This window comes from Culex quinquefasciatus, chromosome 2 (genome assembly GCF_015732765.1).
Source record: "Culex quinquefasciatus strain JHB chromosome 2, VPISU_Cqui_1.0_pri_paternal, whole genome shotgun sequence".
Classification (NCBI taxonomy): Eukaryota; Metazoa; Arthropoda; class Insecta; order Diptera; family Culicidae; genus Culex; species Culex quinquefasciatus.
This window is the reverse complement of record NC_051862.1, coordinates 139,851,010-139,873,216: the sequence shown is the minus strand read 5'-3', so window position 1 is coordinate 139,873,216 and position 22,207 is coordinate 139,851,010. Positions and strand designations below refer to the sequence as shown.

At 37.3% G+C, this 22,207-nt stretch overlaps 2 protein-coding genes and 1 long non-coding RNA gene across 6 annotated transcripts in view; 1 reads left to right on the top strand and 2 right to left on the bottom strand.

Moving 5' to 3' along the window:
• LOC6031804 overlaps window positions 1-19,690 on the bottom strand; it is a 92,446-nt gene extending 72,756 nt beyond the window's left edge. For 2 of the 4 annotated variants that reach the window (XR_005277655.1, XR_005277656.1), the window contains exons 1-2: window positions 19,174-19,689; window positions 8,434-8,680 (exon numbers count right to left, since the gene is read on the bottom strand). Coding sequence is in view for 1 of the 4 variants with exons in the window: in XM_038256929.1 (XP_038112857.1) it covers window positions 8,434-8,563 (130 nt within the window). In the remaining 3 variants the exon portion in view is untranslated. Of the gene's footprint in view, window positions 1-8,433; window positions 8,681-19,173 lie in introns of all 4 variants that reach the window. The other 2 variants (XR_005277658.1, XM_038256929.1) reach the window with 2 other exon arrangements.
• On the bottom strand, window positions 2,686-3,248 carry LOC119767699. The gene is made up of 2 exons (XR_005277661.1): window positions 2,855-3,248; window positions 2,686-2,759 (listed from the first exon to the last, which is right to left on the bottom strand). It is a non-coding gene; the product is annotated as an uncharacterized LOC119767699 (long non-coding RNA).
• LOC6041748 (40S ribosomal protein S24) lies at window positions 4,542-5,159 on the top strand. The gene has a single exon (XM_001850914.2). The coding sequence runs from the start codon at window positions 4,611-4,613 to the stop codon at window positions 5,001-5,003; it is 393 nt and encodes a 130-aa protein (XP_001850966.2). The 5' UTR covers window positions 4,542-4,610; the 3' UTR covers window positions 5,004-5,159.
• Window positions 19,691-22,207: the final 2,517 nt, after the last annotated feature.

Sequence of the window (22,207 nt, the reverse complement as noted above, 5' to 3'; positions counted from 1 at the left end):
TACTTCCGGATGGGCCCGCAACTTGCCGACCACCAATGTAAACAACAAGTTATTTCACCTGATTCGTAACGAACGAACGAATCGGAATGCATTTTATTCACAACTCAAACAAATTAATATTTGTTTACATTACCTGAGCATTGATGTCACAATTTAACACAATTCGATATACGTTTGCATTTTAGCAAACTTCAAAACATCTTTGCTTCCATTTCACTGTGCACCAAACATTGAACTGATTTGCTTTTTTTCTTCCACTTGAGCTGTCATTCGCAAAACAAAATTTATGAGCTTTATGAGTTTACATTTACAATTTTTACATTAAAAGTGCATTTACATGCTTTTCAAGTTTTCAAATTTATGCTTTCTCAGAAATACAATTTCTATTTAAATGTAATTCATTGATTACGTGTTATCTCAGTTTACATGTCGGTGCTTTAAATGCAAAATAACAATTTAAGTTGGATTTCAAATTTACATTGAGCACATTTACGTTTTAAACATGTTTTGAGTGTCAGGTAAATTTACACTTTTTTTTCTGTGTAGCGTAGGGAAATTTCAATGCACGAAGTTGCTTATAAAAGGGGAAATCGATGGCCATTTTTTAAACTCGAAAATGTCAAAATTTCAAAAGATTTGTATATATTTTAATGTTAAAATAATTCCTTTTTCAAAGAAGCTCATTTTTTTCACAATTTAGCTGATTGTAATTCACAGCCAAATTAACATGAAAATAACATATAGTTAAATTTTTTTAGTCTGGAAGGTATGACTTTAACTTTATTATACAACAGTCTATATTTTGATGCTCTATTCTTCTTGAACTCCTTGAATTTTCTGTCACTTGAGCGGGGCGCTTCTTTGATGAAAAAATAAATTTAGAATAAAGTATGAATTTAAAAAACACTTCGGTAGAAATATTCAAACAATTGATTTTGGCGCCCCTAAACATTTTTTTTTAAATATTGTAAACTAAATTATCTAGCTATTTGTAGTTCTACTTTATAATTTGGCGCCCTTTATGTTTCAAATATCTAATGAGGATGTTATAACTGACATGAAAATTTTGTACAATCATCGATTTCGGCGCCCCCCAAGGGCTGGCGCCCTTGGCGGTCGCCAACTGCGCCAACCCCTAGGTACGGCGCTGAACGCTGGACTGGAATCGAACGGACGACGGGTAGGATGTTCGGTGTTACTGCTGCTACCCGCTGCCGACTGAGCCATCTTCGCATTCTATAAACGAGCGGCTAAAGCATCAACTTGTTCAGGTCGAGGCTCAGGCAGTGGGCCAGCGAAGTATGAGAGCGATAGAAAGAGAACCAGATATAACTATTTTTAGTTCAGGTAGTTTTGAAGTCAACGTTTGGCAGAAATACATTGGATATATGATTTACATTAAATAGGAATTTACAGGAAGCCGAACACGGGTAGAAATTCATCAGATTTGAGTTTCCATACTCAACGTTTCCATTATATTCATGATTTACATTAGATTTAGATTTACATTGGAGTAATTTCCATGACTTTTTACTCTTTACATCATATTTGAACATTACATTGAGTGAGTTTACATAAGAAACAGTAATTACGTGCTGCGTAAATTTACATATTTTTTTTCTGTGTATACATGTTATGGTACCAAAAGTTGCGTAATCCGATTACGATATTCTTGATACTTTAACATATATACTGCCGCTCTAATCTAGTCCGTCCCATATGTAAAAACAGCAAGCCGAGAAAAACGCAAGGCAAATTTGTCCCACCCACACAGAAAAAAAAGTGTAAAATTACCCGACACGGAAACATTGTTTTGGACGTAAAATCGCTTTATGTAAATTTGAAATCCGATGTAAATGGTTGAATGTCATTTAAACACCCATCATGTAAAATGAGATTGTACGTAACCGGTGAATCTTACGTAAATGAAAAAAATGTTAACGAAAACCCACAACTTTGAATGGATGAAAAACATGTAAACTGTGAAAAACATTTAAAAACGTTTCATGTAAATGCTAAAATGTTGTAAAATCCTAAATTTTTCCTTACTTTTGTGTTTGACACTTAGCAAAATCAAAACAATGGTGTGCTGCCGCGGGTCGGTTCGGTTGCTCGTAAATGTAAGTTTCTTTACGGCGGACCACTGTTATGGTGAAATTGGCAATCTTTATCGATGGTGGGGACACTTTTTGAATCCAGAGTCCGGTGACATTCACCGGAACATTTGAACCAAAACGCGTTTCGCCTAGAGAATATCTTAATCGCGAATTCTTTTCGGAAGGAAGTGGAAGTGGAAGGAAATTGGCGTCTTCCAGCTGTTGATTTTGGTGAGTATTTTTTCATTTTTCCTTTTGCAGAACACATTTTTGATTTTGTTACCTACCACTTTCGACGTGAGATTTGATCCGGACTGCCAATCTCGGATTCACGGAAGTTTCTTGATGATGGTACTTGAATGAAACACCTTGGTCCTGATTGCAACGGAGTTTCTTAGTCCTTTTCTCAGTGTCTACCATTTTTCTGCAGAACCAGGTAAGTAGAGGACGTTCCGTTTCCGATTTGCATCTTTGGCTGGTCAATCACCTCTTCACTCATGTCCACTCTAAAGTATGAATCCGTCTCGTATCACACGGTCGAGTCTCCCAGGATATTCCGGATTTTTTCAAGATTGGCGTACTCGACGAGCTGTCTACGTTGACCAGCTTGCCCTGCTGCAGGAAGCGGATAAACATCTTTACAGCACTTTGATGGTCCGACACCTAGAATCCCGGAAGAGGGTTTTCAGATCAGATGCTCTCACGCGACTTTTTTTTCACAATTATTGTATATTGTTTTGTTTCCCTTTTAGACTTACATTTTTACCAAACGATTTCACCGCAAATACTTCACTTGGGCGTATCCCCAGGCTAAAAAAATGCATCTCGCTTGTTTAGATGTCTTTTCTCAAAGATGTGAGCGAGATAGACTGTTTTATTTCACTTCATTGTGGCTCTTTGAAATGTTTGTCGTGTTGCCAGGTACAACTTGACAAGTGGCAAGGGTATAAACTTTTCAAGGTATATGCTGGAATTTGTCGGAGTTACTGCAGAAGGGAATTATTTTACTGGTTTTAATTAGGGTAATTCAATTTATTAGAAATGTCTTCGATATTGACCTAATTTCGCAATATGGTCTGAAAGTCTTATGTTAATTCCGTAAAAAACTTTTTAATAGGGTGAATCCGTAGATGTAAATCAGGGGTGCCCAAAGTATGGCCCGCGATCAAGTTTGCAGCAAATATTTTACAAAGCTTTCGTCGAACAACCCACCCCTCCACCATTATTAAAAAATTTACTCGAAAAACCAGGAGCAAAAATATATTTTCAAAAAGTTAAAAAATTAAATTTAAGAGCATTCAGCTGAAATTAATTAAATATGCATTCCTTTGCACTTTAAATCATTTGAGCATGTTTGGGTTTATTAAAAATAATTTAAATTTAAGTGAATTTTCGATGAAATAAATAAATGTTGTTTCGTTTTTTTGAAAATAATGATTGCAGGTTAACTATACGGAAGCTTAAAACATTTTCCATTTTTTTTTTTCAATTGAAATGTTGAAATTCTGGATCTCAACGATTTTTCATTAGCCACATTTAACTTATAAAAGAATTGTTCAACATGTAATGTCACCACAATTTTCGAAATATAAAAACAAAACTTTTTTTTTTGAAAACACAAGTACATTTAGTAAGAACTTTTTTTTTCAAATATCAGAAACAACAATACCGATAGAAACTCGTTATTTTGTGGTTTCTATTATTTTGAAAAGAAATTGTTTTTTAAATGTTTTTTCGGTGTTTTTGAATCCTTTTTTAGTGTGGGGTATCCAGGTACTGACAAAAAGCAAAAATATTGTAATATTATTCTTGGAATCGTCAACTTTATTGAATTAGAAAAAATATTTTGAAAGTTTTGGTTGACCCTATTTCAATCTCTCACCCATGGTTTGTTTTTTCCTAATATCAAGGTTTTGAAAAACCTTGAAAAAAAACAAACCTGCACAATTCTTATAAAGCTACTTAATGGTTTAGTGTTTCAGTTGAAAATGATTGTAGAAAGACGAAAATAAACGTCAAGGTGCAGATAAATCAACATTACGTACTCGATGGAAAAGCATATGCATTATTCATATGATTTCTTCTTTTTTCTTTATTTAGACGGCAGTCTGCAGTTTTTTTGCAGCTGTTTCGGCAATTTGATTATCTGGCATCCCTGACTCCGACAACAAATCCGACATTTCCTCACATACCAGTCTACTAGCGCAGCAGGTCATTGAGAGTAAACGTCAAAGCTTTGAATGTAAACAAAACCCGCAATTTTCAATTTTGCAGTCATTCATAATGCAGTCCAGGTTTTTGATCTCAAACTGGCCAACTCGGCAACCGATCCAAACCGATTTTCGCTGGAACCTCTTGTCATTTAGGCGCTGACCTTGGTGAGTTACGCGCGAGATTGCTACCTAATCTCCCTACAACTAAATTTAATGTCATTCTAGGTTTCAGCTTTTACGCTAAAGTGCCGTGCCAGAACGTGTGGATTTTTTCCTCTGTCTGCTAAAAAGGACCGCCAAGATGTCGACCGCGACGATTCGTACCCGCCGTTTCATGACCAACCGGCTGTTGTGCCGCAAGCAGATGATCTGCGACTTGCTGCACCCGGGTCTGGCCTCGGTCTCGAAGATGAAGATCCGCGACAAGCTGGCCGCCATGTACAAGGTCACCCCGGATGTGGTGTTCGTGTTCGGCTTCAAGAACAACTTTGGCGGCGGCAAGTCGACCGGCTTCGGGCTCATCTACGACACCCTGGACAACGCCAAGAAGTTCGAACCCAAGCACCGACTGGGCCGCCACGGACTGTACGAGAAGAAGAAGATGACCCGCAAGCAGCGCAAGGAACGCAAGAACCGTATGAAGAAGGTGCGCGGAACCAAGAAGGCCAAGGTCGGACAGGCCGTCAAGAAGTAAGCGCTCTCTGCTTGGGTGCGGATGCTGCTGGGTGGCTGTCGTTGTTGTTGTCGCCTTGTTCCGGGGGACAGCTGCAAGGGGATGCTTTCTTGCTTGTGTGGGAACTAGAATATTCCATCAAACAAGGAAATATAAAAACACTTTAATGGTTAAGATGTCGACGCCACTTCGTTGTTTGAATAGTTCCGAATTCGTCTTCAGAAAGGATTTGATATTTGTCCAGCACAGCGAAATGAACGTTTCCTGGTCGACCTGGGTGTAGTCATTCAAAAGTACTCGGTCTCGATGTCAACGCGCCGAAACGGTTCCGGCAGATGGTTCTGATTATAGCCTTGCTTTCGGAAAAGTTACTCCCTGATCCTGCTGGGCACGCCGGGCGTCCGTTTTCGTCGTTTCTCCTTCAGTACATGGCAGCGTTGACTTATCGCCAGCAGCCAGCATCTGGCCCAATTTGGCCATTTCTGCCCGTTACTTCTCTCGCAGCTGGTCCTCTTTGCCAAACTCAGAGCTGGAAGCTGGATTCGCGGATCGTCCTTTTCGAAGTTATTTACAGGTGAGTACATTCCGTATTGTAAAATCACCTCCTTTTTAAGAACCTTGCGTAAGGTCGACAGTTAAGTTTTTGTTGTTGTTGAAAAGAAATGTTCACTGCTCCGTTGATTCTATAATTTGTTGTAATTTTCAAACGTTTTGTGTTGTTTAGCAGTACAGACATATTAACTTTATTATTGATCAATATGTGGTTTATTATTGGCAGTCAAACTATGTCCAAAATGAGGTAGAATTTTATCTATTTGAACCATGATTTACAAAAACGTTTGAAAATTACATCAGATTCTAGATTCAACGGGGCAAAAAAAAATTTGGCTTCGGTAAATTTACGTAGATTTCATCGGAAATTTACATTTTCTGAAGCGCTATTTGTTCGGCACGATTAAATCGGATGGCATTTAAATTTACAATGAATTTGATGTAATTTCGCATCATTAATGACGTGCACTTTTGGTACATCATAAATGATGTAAATTTACCGAATTTTTTTTTTCTGTGCATAAGGCTTCGTGTTAAGATTTCACGAAAAAGTAAAATTTGCTACGGTTTTCTGGAATAAACTACTTAATTTTTTTTTCTGAGAGTTCACATGATTTAGAACCAAACTGCATCATTACCTTAAAACTGACAAAATTACATATGGGACGGACTTGATTTGAGCGGCAGTATAGGTCATCGCTCGCCGGATTTATGTTATTTTGGAGCATACAAAACCTATTTTTTTTCCATTCATGCTTTATGTTTACACGTTTTCTCATACAATATTATATGCTATTGCTTGCAAAAGGGGGTGGTGAATACTTTTGCATGCGATTTTACCATCAGATTTTTTTTTTTTTGCTGTTTAGGCTAGATTTTACGAACTCCTAACTATGTTTTCTTGACAGTCCAAATAATCACCTTTCATTGGCATCCAAGACAGCTAAAACCGATTAAACTTAGGTGAAGCTATGATTTTTTGAAAAATGTAGTTTCTGCGAAAATCGAGGAAAACTGAGCAATTCTCTGAGATTTCGGTCTTTCGATTTTTTTGTATTTTTTAATCCGGCTGAAACTTTTTTGGTGCCTTCGGTATGCCCAAAGAAGCCATTTCGCATCATTAGTTTGTCCATATGATTTTCCATACAAATTTGGCAGCTGTCCATACAAAAATGATACATGAAAATTCAAAAATCTGTATCTTCTGAAGGAATTTTTTGACCGATTTGGTTAAAAAAAATGATGATTTTTAATTTAACTTTTTGTCACTAAAACTTGATTTGCAAAAAACACTATTTTTAATTTTTTTTTTTAAATTTTGATATGTTTTAGAGGACATAAATGCCAACTTTTCAGAAATTTCCAGGTTGTGCAAAAAATCTTTGACCGAGTTATACATTTTCTTTTTTTTAACTTTTTTGAAAATAGTCGCTGTTTTCAATTTTTTTTAAATTAGTGCACATGTTTGCCCACTTTTAAAAAAAATATTTTTGAAAAGCTGAGAAAATTCTCTATATTTTGCTTTTTTGAACATTGTTGATACGACCTTTAGTTGCTGAGATATTGTCATGCAAAGGTTTAAAAAGCAGGAAAATTGATGTTTTCTAAGTCTCACCAAAACAACCCACCATTTTCTAACGTTGATATCTCAGCAAACTAATTGTCCGATTTTCAATATTAAAATATGAAACGCCACAACTTGCTCTGAACCCATAACCTTCCCTCTTACAAGACGATAAACGCAACCTCACGCCACGGTAGCTCGATCAAAAGAGAAAAAAAGGATGATTTTTTTCCCTTCCTCACTGAGGTAAGGCTATAATCCTGCTCTAAAACTGAACTTTTTATTTATAGCTCGAAAGCCCCCCTTGATGTATACATATCGACTCAGAATCGAAAACTGAACAAATGTCTGTGTGTACTTGGGTGTGTATGTGACCAAGAATGTCACTCAGTTTTCTCATCAATGGTTGAACCGATTTTGACCAAACCAGTCGCATTCGATTGCATTGTTTGAAGTTTCGATAAGTATTTCAAAATTTATGTATAAAAATGTGTTTTCGCACATTTTTGGAAATTGAATAAATGACAGGAAATCGCACCAAATATCATCATGTTATATATCGTTTGATAGGTAATCGAATGTCCAAAACATTGAAAATCTGGCAACCCTGTCTCGAGTTTTGACCACTTAACTGATATTTATGTACTTTGTTAGTCCGGATCTAAAAAAATGATGAAATTTTAATATTGAGAAATTCCAAAATGGAGCAATTCTTAACAAAAAAAAATCAAATATATTTCGACAGTAGAAGTTTCTATTTAGTATTTGTTAGCCGATTGAAACTAGTAAGGTTTCAAATTTAGTACAATGTTATATCTTATTAACTTCATAATGGCCAAAGGCATCTTTTGAATTATTTACAGATTATTGCATATAAAATATACTGTAGATTTACAAAAAACGATGGTAATTTTACTAATTTTGTAAAATAGTAGCCTTCGAACCACTTCCTTTGAAAATATAAAAAAAGATTCGAGGCTTCTAACTTTGTGATAAAATATATTTTTTACCAAACTAGTTTTTTTTCTTTACTGGAATACGTTGCATTCCTTTGTGGTCTCGGCGGTAAACAAAGCTCCCACACTTGCGGGCGAAAGTGTTTATTGTGATATATGTTTTATTCAACCTAGTCAGCCAGCCAGTCAGTCAACCATTTCACGGTCTAGTGAGAAAAGTGCGTACTTGCACGTCAAATGAATTATTATCGACACGTGGCTTCATCAATCGCGTTTCAACAACGCGTGACACGAAGGTCAAACACTTTTGCACAAAGCACCACGCGTCTCCATCGTTACCAATGAGAACGTGTTACAACTATAAGAGCTTCGAACTTACCTTTCGGTGGCGATGAGTGGAAGTACAGGCCGTGGGTTTTTCTCCGCCGGTCCCGAACAGGACCCGGTGGGGCCATCTTTCCGGCGGGCTGCGGAATCACGGTGGCCACTGCGACCTTCGGAACGACCATCAATGGTTGCGATGCGAGCTGCTCAAGTGGTGGAACATATCCTGGGGGAGGTCCTTCGACGAAAAAGTACGATCGATTGAGTTATCCGTCACAGACGACAGACAACAACGGGCTTCTCTGAAATCGAGACCAAACAAAAAAGGATATTTATTACCAAATCGAACCCGTTCCCGTGTGGGCATTCACATAGAAAAAGAAAACCCACGCAAAGGTCACATAAATTGCTGTCATTTGTCATTAGTGTGAAGAATTCGAGTGGGTTTGAAAATGGTCTTTTTGGTGTTGACTGCCTTTTTTCCCCTTCACCCCTTACTTGAAATTCTATATGACACACTTTGTACCATGTCCCAGTTTCGAGAAATTGAGAATTGAATTTTTAAAGCGCTCAACTCTTTAGTTTAACTTGTTGAGTTCAGATATTCTAAACATCGTTACAGGCAATCATTTAGCGCTGGCCCAATTTTATCAATTCACATTGCGATGGAAGCATGCAATCCATAAGCCCAGCACGTAAAGTCGAGCGATTACGACCAACGGCGCGGTGTTTGTCTGATTTCGAAATTGAAAATGGCTCTGTTTGGCGAGTAAACAGTTTATGTTGTGTCGTATCGAAACGGTTATCTTTTGTATTTTGCTTGGTAATCGTTCAGTTAGACGTAAAACCAAAAAAAAAAATCGGAGAATTTTGAAGAAACAGGGATAGGTAAAAACTAGAATTAACATAAGCTTAGATCTTAAAAAAGCATATTTTTTAAAATTTCATTTCTAGAGTTTTTTATTTTTTAAAAAAAGGTCCTATAAGCTATTGTGTTTCATATCCCAAGTAACTTTTTTTCCAGGAGTTCTACTACAGTTCTACAGCTCTTCAAGATAGCTACAGCATAGCAGTTTGGACCGCGGTGGGATAAAACTCTCTTCAATTACTCTTCCAAACTCCTGAAGAAGTTTTGGCTTTTAACTTTGTGAAAAAGAGTCGGACCGCGGTCCAAACTGCTATGCTGTAGATATCTTGAAGAGCTCTTGTAGAACTCCTGGAAAAAAAGTGTTACTTGGGATGTTTATAGGACCTATTAAAAAAAACTCTAGATTTTCAACAAAATGGTATAAAAATATATGCAGAAGTGGCCTAATGAGCAATTCTCTACACTCTTTCTTTATTTTGATGACTCTTTTTCAATCGATTCCTCAAGTCCAAATAAGCCGTTTCGCATCATTGTTTTCTACATACAAGTCTCCATAAAATTTGGCGGACTTTCCATCGAAAAGTCCTGTGCAAATATTCGAAAATATTTATCTTGAGAATAGATTTTCTGATTGATTTATTGTCTTTGGCAGTTTTAGGTTATGATTAGGGCAATTCAGAAACGGGACCATCCATATACCACGTGGACACTTTTTTGAAATCTCAGGGCACTCCTCTCCCCACCTCAACTCTGAGCAATTTCCATACAAAACAAATCTATTTTGCATGGAGGCTGTAAAAATAACAAACTCTATCGATTCCGATTTTTTTCAATGTATATGTTATTGTGGGCCGATCCGAGACCGTGGTGGAGAGGTAAGCGTGGTTGCCTCTCACCCAGTCGGCTTGGGTTCGATCCCAGACGGTCCCGGTGGCATTTTTCGAGACGAGATTTGTCTGACCACGCCTTGCGTCGGATGGGGAAGTCAATGTTGGCCCGGTCTAACCTAAAGGGTTGGGTCATTAGCTCAATCTAGGTGTAGGAGTCGTCTTCCTGGGTCCTGCCTCGGTGGAGTCGCTGGTAGGAAGTTGGATTAACAATCCAAAGGTCGTCAGGTCGAATCCCGGGGTGGATGGAAGCATAGGTGTAAAAAGAGGTTTGCAATTGCCTCAACAATCAAGCCTTCGGACACCTAGTTTCGAGTAGGATTCTCTCAATCGAGAACGCCAAGGCAATGCTGTCGAGGGAATAATTTGATTTGATTTGATTTTTTGTTATTGTGGACCAAAAGTGTAAAATTTCTAGCTTGTATCCGAAAAACCATTAAAAAAAATTAATTTGCTCATATGACCTTTAAGGATCCACTACACGTGAACATTTTTTGCTTAGGCTATTTTACGGAAATTGTCATAACTCTGAATAGAAAACAGTTAGAGTCTCACTTTTTGTATTAGGTCCTGTAGAAATGTTATGCAAAGTTAACAAGACCTAAACTGATCTGAGTGTTACAAAAGTTTCTTGAAAAAGCAAGAAAAAACTTTCGAAAATAGATTGGTGGCCTAATTGAAAAATAAAAAAAAGTTCCTTGGGTAAAGCAGAATTTAAAAAATATGTAAAAAAATTTTAAAGGGTATTGGCAGAGATACCATCTTTTGTTTTTGAAAATATATTGATAAGGTCGGTTGAACTATTGTTTTAAGCTTATTTTAGTTTGTATAGGAATTTTGTGCACACTTTTGATATTTGTTTACATTATTTAGTGTATTTTTTTATTGGTGTAACCAAATTAGTTTAAAACATTGACCAACAAGTTTGTCTCCATCATTAATTACTTTACAAATATCTACCACCAAACTTTAAAAATCTTTCTAAAAATCTCAAAAAGTGCCAATTTTGAGCGAAATTTGTTGAGATTAACCCATTGATATCCCCAGGAACGAGTTTTACAGCTTTGGTATGTTCTACAAACCGTAAAAACCGATTTAATCTCACCTGCCTGTGTGTAAATTGTGTAAATTTGGAAGATGTTGTTATAGAAGGTTGAATATTTCCTCTTGTATGATGAAATTTTACCTCAATTTCAGAGGTAAAATTACACCTTTTTTCTGACATGAAATATGTACCCCTTCCCAGATGAGCAACTCTCTTCGAAATCGGCCGATTTCGACCATTTTTATTTTTTGTATTTTTTTATTTGACTTAAACTTTGTGGGGGCCTTCCCTATGACCAAATAAGCTATTTTGCGTCATTGGTTCACCCATACAAGTCTCCATACAATTTTGGCTGCTGTCCATACAAAAATTGTATGTAAATATTCAAACAGCTGTAACTTTTGAGTGAATTTTCTGATCAATTTGGTGTCTTTGGCAAAGTTGTAGATATTGTTGAGGACTTTTGAGAAAAAAATAGGTACACGGAAAAAGAAATTTGCAGATTTTTTTATCAACTTTTTTTTCACTAAAACACAATTTCCCAAAATACGTATTTTTTGATTTTCGAGATTTTTTGATATGTTTTAGGGGACAAAAATCCGCAACTTTTGAGCCATAGAGAAACATGGTCAAAAAATCTGCCGCCGAATTATGAATTTTTGAAAAAAAACAATGATTTTTGGAAAAAAAATATTTTGAAATTTTTAAAATCAAGACTAACATTTTAAAAGGGCCAAACATTGAATATTACGCCCATTTAAAATGCTAGTCTTGATTTAAAAAATTTCAAAATAGTTTTTTTCGAAAAGATCGGAAAATTTCACGAATTTTTCATGTATTAAAATTGAAAATCGGACCATTATTTGCTGAGATATGGTCATTAGAAAATGGTGGGTTGTTTTGGTGAGAAACACGAAAATTGATCTTTATAATTTTCGTGTTTCTTTTTCTTAAAGCGACTCTATTTCAGCAACCCGAGGTCCAATCTTCAATGTCTCTTAGACAATTTCATAGCAAATTTTCTGAACTTTTCAAAAAAAATATTTTTAGAAACGGTCACTAATGGTCACTATTTTTAAAAATTGAAAAACTGCAAATATTTCGCTAAAATCAAACTTTCGGTGGCTATATCTAGAAAACGGAGCCCTTTATCAAAAAATATGTAAAGTACTTTTCGATTGCAAATTCAATTTTGCATTAAAAAATAATGTCAAACTTGTTTTTGCATAAAACTTCGATTTTTTTTTCCAAAAATCACTGTTTTTTTTCAAAAATTCATCATTCGGCGGCAGATTTTTTGACCATGTTTCTCTATGGCTCAAAAGTTGCGGATTTTTGTCCCCCAAAACACATTAAAAAATCTCGAAAATCAAAAAATACGTATTTTGGGAAATTGAGTTTTAGTGAAAAAAAAAAAGTTGATTGAATAATCTGCATTTTTTTTTCTTCCGTGTACCTATTTTTTCTCAAAAGTCCTCAACAATGCCTACAACTTTGCTGAAGACACCAAATTGATCAGAAAATTCACTCAAAAGTTACAGCTGTTTGAATATTTACATACCTTTTTTGTATGGACAGTAGCCAAAATTGTATGGAGATTTGTATGGGTGAACCAATGACGCAAAATAGCTTATTTGGTCATAGGGAAGGCCCCCACAAAGTTTAAGTCAAATCAAAAAAATAGAAATAAAATCCATTTCCGGTTTTGGTAGAGAATTACTCAGATGTAATATTACCAGGATTTTTTTTCTGTGAATGGGTCATTCGCCGCCAACTCACACAGCAGTTGCCCCTTCTTTTTTGGCGAAGATCACCAGGTGGGCTTTTGCCCTTTTTAGGGTTTTTTTCATATATGATAGGTTAATCAAACGGCTCTTACTACAGAACCAAATTATGAATCTTTATGACAATTTGGGAGGTTGTAGAGCTAAAAAAGGCATTTTTTGGGATAAATAAAAGATGTGAAAATTTCAAGTTTTGACCTTATTTTTATTTCAAAACGGTGTAATTTGTTGGAAAATCTTATCACATCGAAAACAGATTGATTTTCAAAATTTGATCGGCAACTCGTCCAGGTTTAGCACACTAGCTTTCATATGCATACAAAAGAATCGAAATCGGATCTAGGGGAGCTGAGAACGACGCGACACAAAATTTAGCAAAATGTTGCTCATATTTGGGCCAGAGCCCTAAAATAGCTTAAAAAAACAAGATTCAGCTTGTGGAGCGAGGTTTTGAAAAAAGCCCCATATTCTGGGCTCCCTAGTAATCCGGCTCCAAAATTACCCTTCAGAGTTTTGCGAAAATTGATGAAGAATTGTTGAAACTTTCTTCCGATTTCGTGTAAGTTGACGAAGTTTGCTTCAAATTTTCATACTCGTATCAATTTCGTCATTCGAAAATCAGTTGAATTGGTTTTAATGATTTTGTTTGTCTTGTAAAACTATAGTGCAAAAGTTATGCATTATAAAAGCCTTCAAATCAATTCGAGTGACTCATACATACATTTTCAATTTGCCAATATGAATCTAGATTACAGTGTTTTGTTCCTCACCCACTCCCTTGCAACAATATACACAGCTAAAAAAGTAGTAATCCAGCTGCGTGTAAAAGGTCTGGGTGTAAAATAAATATTGCATTATTTTTTGCAATTTTATGTGATTTTACACCCTGAAATATATAGCCCATCAGTGTGGGAAACCTACTTGACCGAAATGTCTAGCTCATATATGCGTTTATCCTTACCGCTTTACATCGGTCTGATGGCCGAGTGGGCTAAGGCGCTAGTCCTTACTGGTGGTGCTGGGTTTGAATCGAGTCGGTTGCATCTTTTTTTTTGTGCTTGCAAAAATTGTACATGCAGTGTGTAATATTAAGTGTTTATTTTGACGAAGGTGATGTGCATGCTTTTGCATGCGATTTTACCATCAGATTTTTTTTCTGTGCATTATCCTGTGCAGCCCACATTCAGGGAAAACCATTTAGATAATCAAATATTAATTTGACTGCAACTGCTTGCACATTGAAGACATCAGCTTGCTCACGTGTTGGAATTTCTTTGCACTGCCCCTCCGGACCAGCCGATATTGGTCGCTTCCTGTGTGGACATGAGCATCATTTTATGCTGAGCTTAGCTTTCATGTTTTTCCGCGCTTTTTTTCAGTCAAAACATTCCAGCAATCAGCGACGGTCGGACAACAATATGGAAGGAAAACACACAGCAAAAACAGATTACCAGACACGCCATGCATGCGTTCTTGTTGTTGAGGTGGACCCTTCGAGGGTTGGCCATTTCGGCCGCCCACCGCCAAGGGACCTGGGTGGGATTTCGTGTTTGTGTCCGATTCTGTGAATCACTACGAATGAACAACACGCTGCTGCTACTCAAATTGTGTGTTTATAATGAAGCTCTCAGAATGGAATTGGACAGAAGCTCGCGCGGCAGAGATATAGCAAAGCAACTAAATTGTTTCAAAAATAAATACTCACAACTGGGCGGCACGATTTCACTTTCGCTCTTGGAATTTAAAATTTTGACCGTGAACTGAATTAAAACAGAAAGGCTAGAATGGTATTGTCCAATTCTTTTATTTTCCTAACGGGCGTTTTGTATCTTAATTGGCCCTTATCAGGCAGAATTTGAACTTCATTCCTTCAAATTGTTGTTGACTAGACATTAACGTCGGGACCCGTGGTGTAGGGGTAAGCGTGGTTGGCTCTCACCCAGTCGGCCAGGGTTCGATCCCAGAAGGTCTCGGTGGCATTTTTCGAGACGAGATTTGTCTGACCACGCCTTCAATCGGACGGGGAAGTAAATGTTGGCCCTGGTCTAACCTAGAGGGTTAGGTCGTTAGCTCAATCCAGGTGTAGGAGTCGTCTCCCTGGGTCCTGCATCGGTGGAGTCGCTGATAGGCAGTTGAACGACAGTTCGAATCCCTGGGTGGATGGAAGCATAGGTGTTAAAAGAGGTTTGCAATGGAATACCCGATTCAAGTGGTAGAAATGACAGTTCTCCCATAAGGAATACATTTTAGAAAAAAACAAAAACTGCTCGAATTACCTCAACAATCAAGCCTTCAGACACCTAGTTTTGAGTAGTAGGAATCTCGCAATCGAGAACGCCAAGGCAATGCTGTATAGCGAATAATTTGATTTTGATTAGACAATAACGTCATTATCAAACTGACCCTTACGTTTTGGATGCCTTCGAGCAAGAATTAATTTGGATACAAGTATGCGAAACCCCAAGTAACAAAAAACTCAGGAGTTCTACTAGAGAGAAAAAAAATACTGCAAATTTGAATGTTTAATTTCAAAATTTTCAAGAAAAATATTGAACTTTGAAATCCACAAATTCGGAACACTTTATTCTTACAGATGTAAACAATCTTTGATACCCTCCAGGAGATCATATTTTAATCAAAATAATGACTTAAAGCGATGAAACCAATCGAACTCAAGCTTTTTGCCTTCCTCACGTAACTGAGGAAAGGCAATAAATCACTCGAAAAATGAACTTCTCAATTAGACCTCCTAGACCCACCTTCATGTATACCTATCGACTCAGAATCAAATTCTGAGCAAATGTCTGTGTGTGTGGTGGGATGTTGATCAAAAAATTGTCACTCGATTATCTCGACATTGGCTAAACCGATTTTGTCCGTTTTCTCGTCATTCGATCCGTCTTGGGGTCCCAAAAGTCGCTATTTAAAATTATGAAGTTTAGTTAAGTACTTCAAAAGTTATGCTAAAAAAACGATTTTAGCAAAAGTCCAGAAGATTGTAACAAGGGTGGATTTTGTAAGAAAACCCGTCATGCTATACATTTTTAGAAAAATATTTAAAAGACCTTTCCAACGCGTCCAAGACATTGAAGATCTGACAAATCTATCAAAAGTAATAAGCACTTAAGTGTTATTTATACGCTTTTTGGAGGCCGGATCTCAGATATGTTGATGAAAACGTTGTCCGGATCTCTCATGCGACATATCGTTGGATAGGTATTCAAAAGAGCTTTCCAATGCGTCTAAAACATTGAAGATCTGACAACCCTATCTAAAGTTATAAGCACTTATGTGTTATTTACGCACTTTTTCGAGGCCGGATCTCAGATATTTTGATGAAAATGCTGTCCGGATCTCTTAAGCGACCTATCGTTAGGTAAAGGTATTCAAAAGACCTCTCTGACGCATCCAAAACATTGAAGATCTGACAACCCTATCAAAAGCTATAATCACTACAGAGTTATTTATGCACTTTTTGGAGGCCGGATTTCATATATTTTGATGGAAACGTTGTCCGGATCACTCATGCGACCTATCGCAGGATGGGTATTCAAAAGATTGAAGATCTGACAACCCTATTAAAAGTTATAAGCACTTAAGTGTTATTTACGCACTTTTTGCATTTTGGCAGTATTTTCCTAGTGATAGCAAGCAAGTAAGAGCAGGAGAGCAGTCTTAACAAGGTCCTTAAAAATTGTATGATCGAAAGAAAGTTGCATTTAAATTCAAAATTGCAATCTATTGACCCCATACTTTCTTCGTGAAAGGTTTTGAGCAGATCATTTTCATTATCATTATACCTATAAAAAAGTTGTTTTCAAAATTTCAGCCAGAAAGGGTATAGCAATTTAAATAGAACGAACAACGCTTCAAAACCATACAGTTCATTGGAGCATAGTTTAATACTTCCTACAAAAAATATCAATATCGCAAATTATGTGCAAAAAGAGTCTTCGCTTTAGTGACATGAATAATATCTTTTAATGATAAAGGTGTTGATCTTTAAAGTACCGTAAACTGGGGTCAATCGGGACACATGGGGCGAATTGGGACAGCAGTTTTAACCATGTTGGAGCACATTATTTTGATTTTTCTGGTTGGTTTCGGTTAGAACAGACTCAGGCCAACAAAATGTGTACATCCATTTCCAAATTTAAAAGCTTTAAGTGCTTTAAAAACTGCTGTCCCTATTCAGACTGTAGTCCCGAGTCACCCCAGATTACGGTAGTGGATTATGCATATGTAGTTGCAAAATATGTAAATATATTTTAAGCTTTTTTAGCAACGAGTAGCGGCGCAAAACTTTTTTTTTTTTTTGTCACAATGATTAAATGAGATTTTCAGTGGCAATTTAATTTTTCCAGTGTAAATGGATCAATGTGGACCCCTTTAGCATTTGAAATTTATGGAGAAAAGCAACTGTTTTAGATTTCGGCCTGTGAAGGGTGCAATAATTGTTCAATTGTTGCCAATTCTCGTATGCGAGATATTCGTTATACAGTCCAGACTCGACTATCTGAAGGTTTGTATGAGACTTTAGATAATCGAATCACGCACAGAAAAAAGTTTTATTTCGCTTTTTTTTATTTTCTTGTTTTTAGCATCAAATTTAAGTTCTGCGACCCAATTTTAGTTAAATTTGAATAGTTGATTGCCCATTAAATAACAAAATACATTTTTCCAATATTTCGTCTATGCAATATTGATCACCATCTTGGATTTTATCCGAAAAGATTTTTTCCGAGACCTTCGGGTAATCGAGCCTGGACTGTATTGAGAACAACTTTCCCGAAGACACCAAATTTTTAAGTTCACAAAATAAATTAAATTTTTCAAAACATTGGAAAAGTCACAGCCAAAAAATGGATTTTTGGCGATTTTTTAGATTGAAGACCGCCTAGAGGCGGGGTTGCGTTGTAGATGGGGTAAACACATAAATAGAGCCTTTTTTATTGTAAATTTTTCATTTTGGACTCAGATTTGCGATGCCTTTTCGTAGGGTTTTAATCCTTTATTCTTTAATGACAAATGACTTTGGTTTTATCTTTCCACAGCCGGCTGTCTAAGGTTAGACCGTTTCATTTAAAATTTAACAACCGATAAACGGGAAATGTCTCATCCGCTGCATCTGATTGCTTGTCTTGAGAATAATATGTAAAACCTTTCAACAAACACTATGATTTTGGGTTGCATCATCACCTTCCATGGTGCATCCTGACCAAAAACCCTACCTTACTAACAAATTTTCAGGTTCCTGGCGCTTGTGGGGTGTAAGCACAGGGTACAGGGCGAAACAGCTGCCCTAGCAGCAACCTGCGCTGACTAACATTCCCGTCCCTTAAAATCGAGATCTACAAACTGACATGGCGGGCGCCGTTGGTGGCCAATGACTGTTACCTATTCGCAACTGATCTAATTTTAGCAATCATGATGTTTTATCTTTTCAGCGCTACGCAACGGAGGGGCAACAATGGGTGGTCTCTCATGCTCATAATCATGCTCAATTTTTCATTTGTTAATGAGCTTGGATCCCATTTTCTGGAGATATTTTAACACATTCGAGTTCCTGAGCCTATTTCAAATAGAAAAATGCATAAAATGCAAATTATGTTCATCCATTTTTACCCTTCTAAAAATGAAAGTTAAAAAAACTTTCCGATTCCCATTTATTGAAAATCAAGTTCGTTTCCAAGTATACTCTAGGTCACCCAAAACAGATTTTATTTTTTTTTCTTCTGGTAAAAAGTATAAATGAATGAATATAAAACTTTTTAACATTTTTGTATTGCTCAGGAACTAGAATGTTTTAAAATTATCTCAATATTAAGGGATCTAACGGGTCTCCCATTCCAAAAACACTATTTGTGTTATTTTTCATACTATTTGTGCTATTTTTTCACTAAAAGTCAATGCTATTTTGTTTCAAAAAACAGACAAAATCAAAAATACATTTTTCACGAAAAAAACACCTTATAACTCAAAAATTAAACTTAATATTATTCCCAGACCAATTTGTGATCGGCACCCAACACAGCACTAACTTCCACGAATTCCCAGCAACGACCTTGACTTCGAAAAGTCGTTCCCGACGGCGGAAGAACCCATCCAAAAAAGCAATTTTCCTCAATGAAAGGCGCCCATGAACACACACACACACACTTGAGACTGCTGCAGTGCATAATTTTTGTTTTCAATTTCGCACCCATTTTACCTTAAACGTGATGTCAGAAGGTTACAGCACGAAAAGCCCGCGCAAATAATGTTGAAGTTTTTCCTCTGGCCGGGAAATTTCGAGCGCGCCAACCAACTGTTCGAATTTCACTTTCGTTTCACCACCCACTGCTGCTGCAACGAGTTTCCTTGCTCTTCACACGATGCGATTAACTAACGCGAATCAAAGTCGCGGAAACGGAAATCACTTTCCCTGTACGCTACACCCGGCGTAGTTGTGAGTTTTCACGTGGATTTTCCGGCTGAGCTTTCGTGTGAACTTTTCCGGACTTTGTCAGTTCCAAAAGTAGCGCACACACACTGTGGATGGTAATGAATTTTTAAAATCAACAATTTATTTCTTCCAGTGCACCACCGTGTTCGTGTGCTGAAGTAAGTCCTGACGAGTTGCCACCCTAACCTTCCCCCCTAGCGCACCAATCGAAGCACGGCGCCCTGCCAGCGGAAACACAAGTGCACGTGGTCAGGTGTAAACTGGTACTGAACGGAGTGGACCGTACGCCAACATGCTTTACACTACACCCGGTCCCGGGTTGGTCGGTCGGTTGTCTGTCTGGCGATGAGCTTGTATTTGTATATGTACGCCCCAGGACGACGTCGACGCGCGAGGTCCTGCACTTTTAAGTCCATCATCAGCGTTGAATGAGTTTCAAACACACATGCAAGAACCGATGGATGCGAACACGTGGTCAGCAGGAGCTGCACGCACGGAACTTTATTGTAGTGAACGCTAAATGTGCACACTTACACACACACACACACACATAGACGTGAAGTTAGGAACTTGGACCAACTGTAAAGTGAGCAATGATGTTCGCGCGAACCACTTGAAAGTGATAGGTTTTGTGTTCGCAAGAACAAGTTGAGGAGGGAACTTTCTCGCAGGCATGCTTGAGCAAGCTTAACTTTATACAGTATATCAACAAATTGTCCGTACAGCCCTGTTCGGAATCATTATTCGCTGTTATAACCCCTATTTTTTGTAAAGTTCCAACTTTTATATAGCCGATTCAGAGAAAACTGTCCGCACTCTGCTAAGAAATCAAGGGTTGGCTTGAGACATTTTTCTCTGTAATGGCAGTATATCAATCGACGCGGGAGAATGTCCTCATTACGAGCCTGACATTGATTTGCCAAAAAATTGCAATTAAAAAAATAATAAAAATAATATACTAATGAAGGTCCCAAATTTAGGCCAAAAAATTGTCCGTACACCTCATTAATCTGCTTAGTTTGATTGAATTTTGATAAAGCAATTAATTAAATGTTGTTAGTTTGTCATTTTAAAGTGCCTCCAACACATTTGAAGCGATTTTGAACTTTTGATAACTTTGTTTTTCATTATTATAAAATATCATTTTAAACTTAAGAGCAAGTCCACAAGCAAAGCATACCCATTAGGATGTAACAAAAATGACTTTTTGGCGGGCATTCAAGGGTTTGTTCCGGTGGGCATACTAAGCCCAAATCCAAAATATGAGCTTGATTGGACGTAACAGGAGCTGGCGCTCCGCCCTTCAATTTTAAATGGGATTTAACCCGTAAAAAAGGATTTTTTCAAAAATGTCACTTTTTGAGGCATTTTGGCCACTAAAGCGTTTATTTTCAACATCATTGGCGTGTAGGCCAGATCCTTGCGCATCTTTTCCCAGTCACGGCGTTCTCACAGGATTCTTACAGAATTCTAACAGAGCGAAAGTATTCTTACTAGAACGCTGCCATCATCCTGCTAGAAATTTGCGAGAATTCTCAAAGAATTCTAGCTCAAATGCAATAACCGGTTCTAGCAGAGGTCGGCGAAATCAACCGGTTCTGTGAGAATCCTGCTAGAATGCTGCTAGAACTATTCTGACAGGCCATCCTGCTAGAATTGTGTCAGAATCCTGCTAGAATGAGCTAGCGAAATTTTCTGCTAGAATCCTGCTAGAATTTTGTAAGAAAGTTTGTCAGATTTGTTTTCTTCTTGATGGCTGTCATTAAAAAAAACAATTACAGAATATAACTTTGATTTCATTTATTTCTTCATTTATTTTCACAAAAACACATCAGCTTCATTGCTAGTGGTGAAATTCTCACCTCCTGCTATCTTGTGTCCTTGAATGACTGCAACATGCCTGTTTCTGCCTTTTGTGGTGAGTTTCTGTAGGGCTTCAATCCGGCCATTCTCCGTTGAGAACCTATGACAAAATGATAACAAAATAATTACAATTTGTTTGATTGCGGAAAGTTAGCAAGGGGTTTCAGGACAATATTAAGCCTGAGGAAAACAATCTAAGAACATAACCTCAAAAGCTTCCGAAGGTTTCCCGACTACGGACTATCCGCCCTTTTTTGTGCAGAAATCTTTTAAAATCTGCATTAATAGCTTATTTTTTTAACCATGTATGCGCTAATTTCAGCAACTTACCTTGTGTAAAAATAAAGTTGCTCGTTAAATACAAAGAACTTTTGTACTCTGGCAAAGGCACCGAAAAAATGAAAGATGGCCGAGGAAAATGTGGTTGGCGAAAATGACGTCATTTTCGACAGATTTTTTCTGTTAGAACATTCTGGCAAAATGCTAACAGGATTCGAACAGGCCTGCTAGAATCATTCTAGCAGGATTCTAGCAGAACCAATTTAGCCAGAAATTCTCGTGACTGGGTTGGTATATATAACATTGAAATTTGGAGCTCCCTGGATCTCGGTACAGACCTCCAAAGTTTGCCATTTTTTCAAAAAATCGGCCAATCAAATGGCGTCTAGGGCGTCGCAAGGCGCGACGCATATCTTTTTTGCCGGGGCAGATTTTTCGAAAAAATGCCAAACTTTGAAGGTCTGTACCGAGCTCCAGGGTGCTCCAAATTTCAATGTTATATATACCAAAAGATGCGCAAGGATCTGGCCTACACGCCAATGATGTTGAAAATAAACGCTTTAGTGGCCAAAATGCCTCAAAAAGTGACATTTTTGAAAAAATCCTTTTTTACGGGTTAAATCCCATTTAAAATTGAAGGGCGGAGCGCCAGCTCCTG

Coding starts and splice junctions, on each gene's coding strand:
- LOC6041748 (XM_001850914.2), top strand. CDS start 4,611: ATGTCGACCGCGACGATTCGTACCCGCCGTTTCATGACCAACCGGCTG.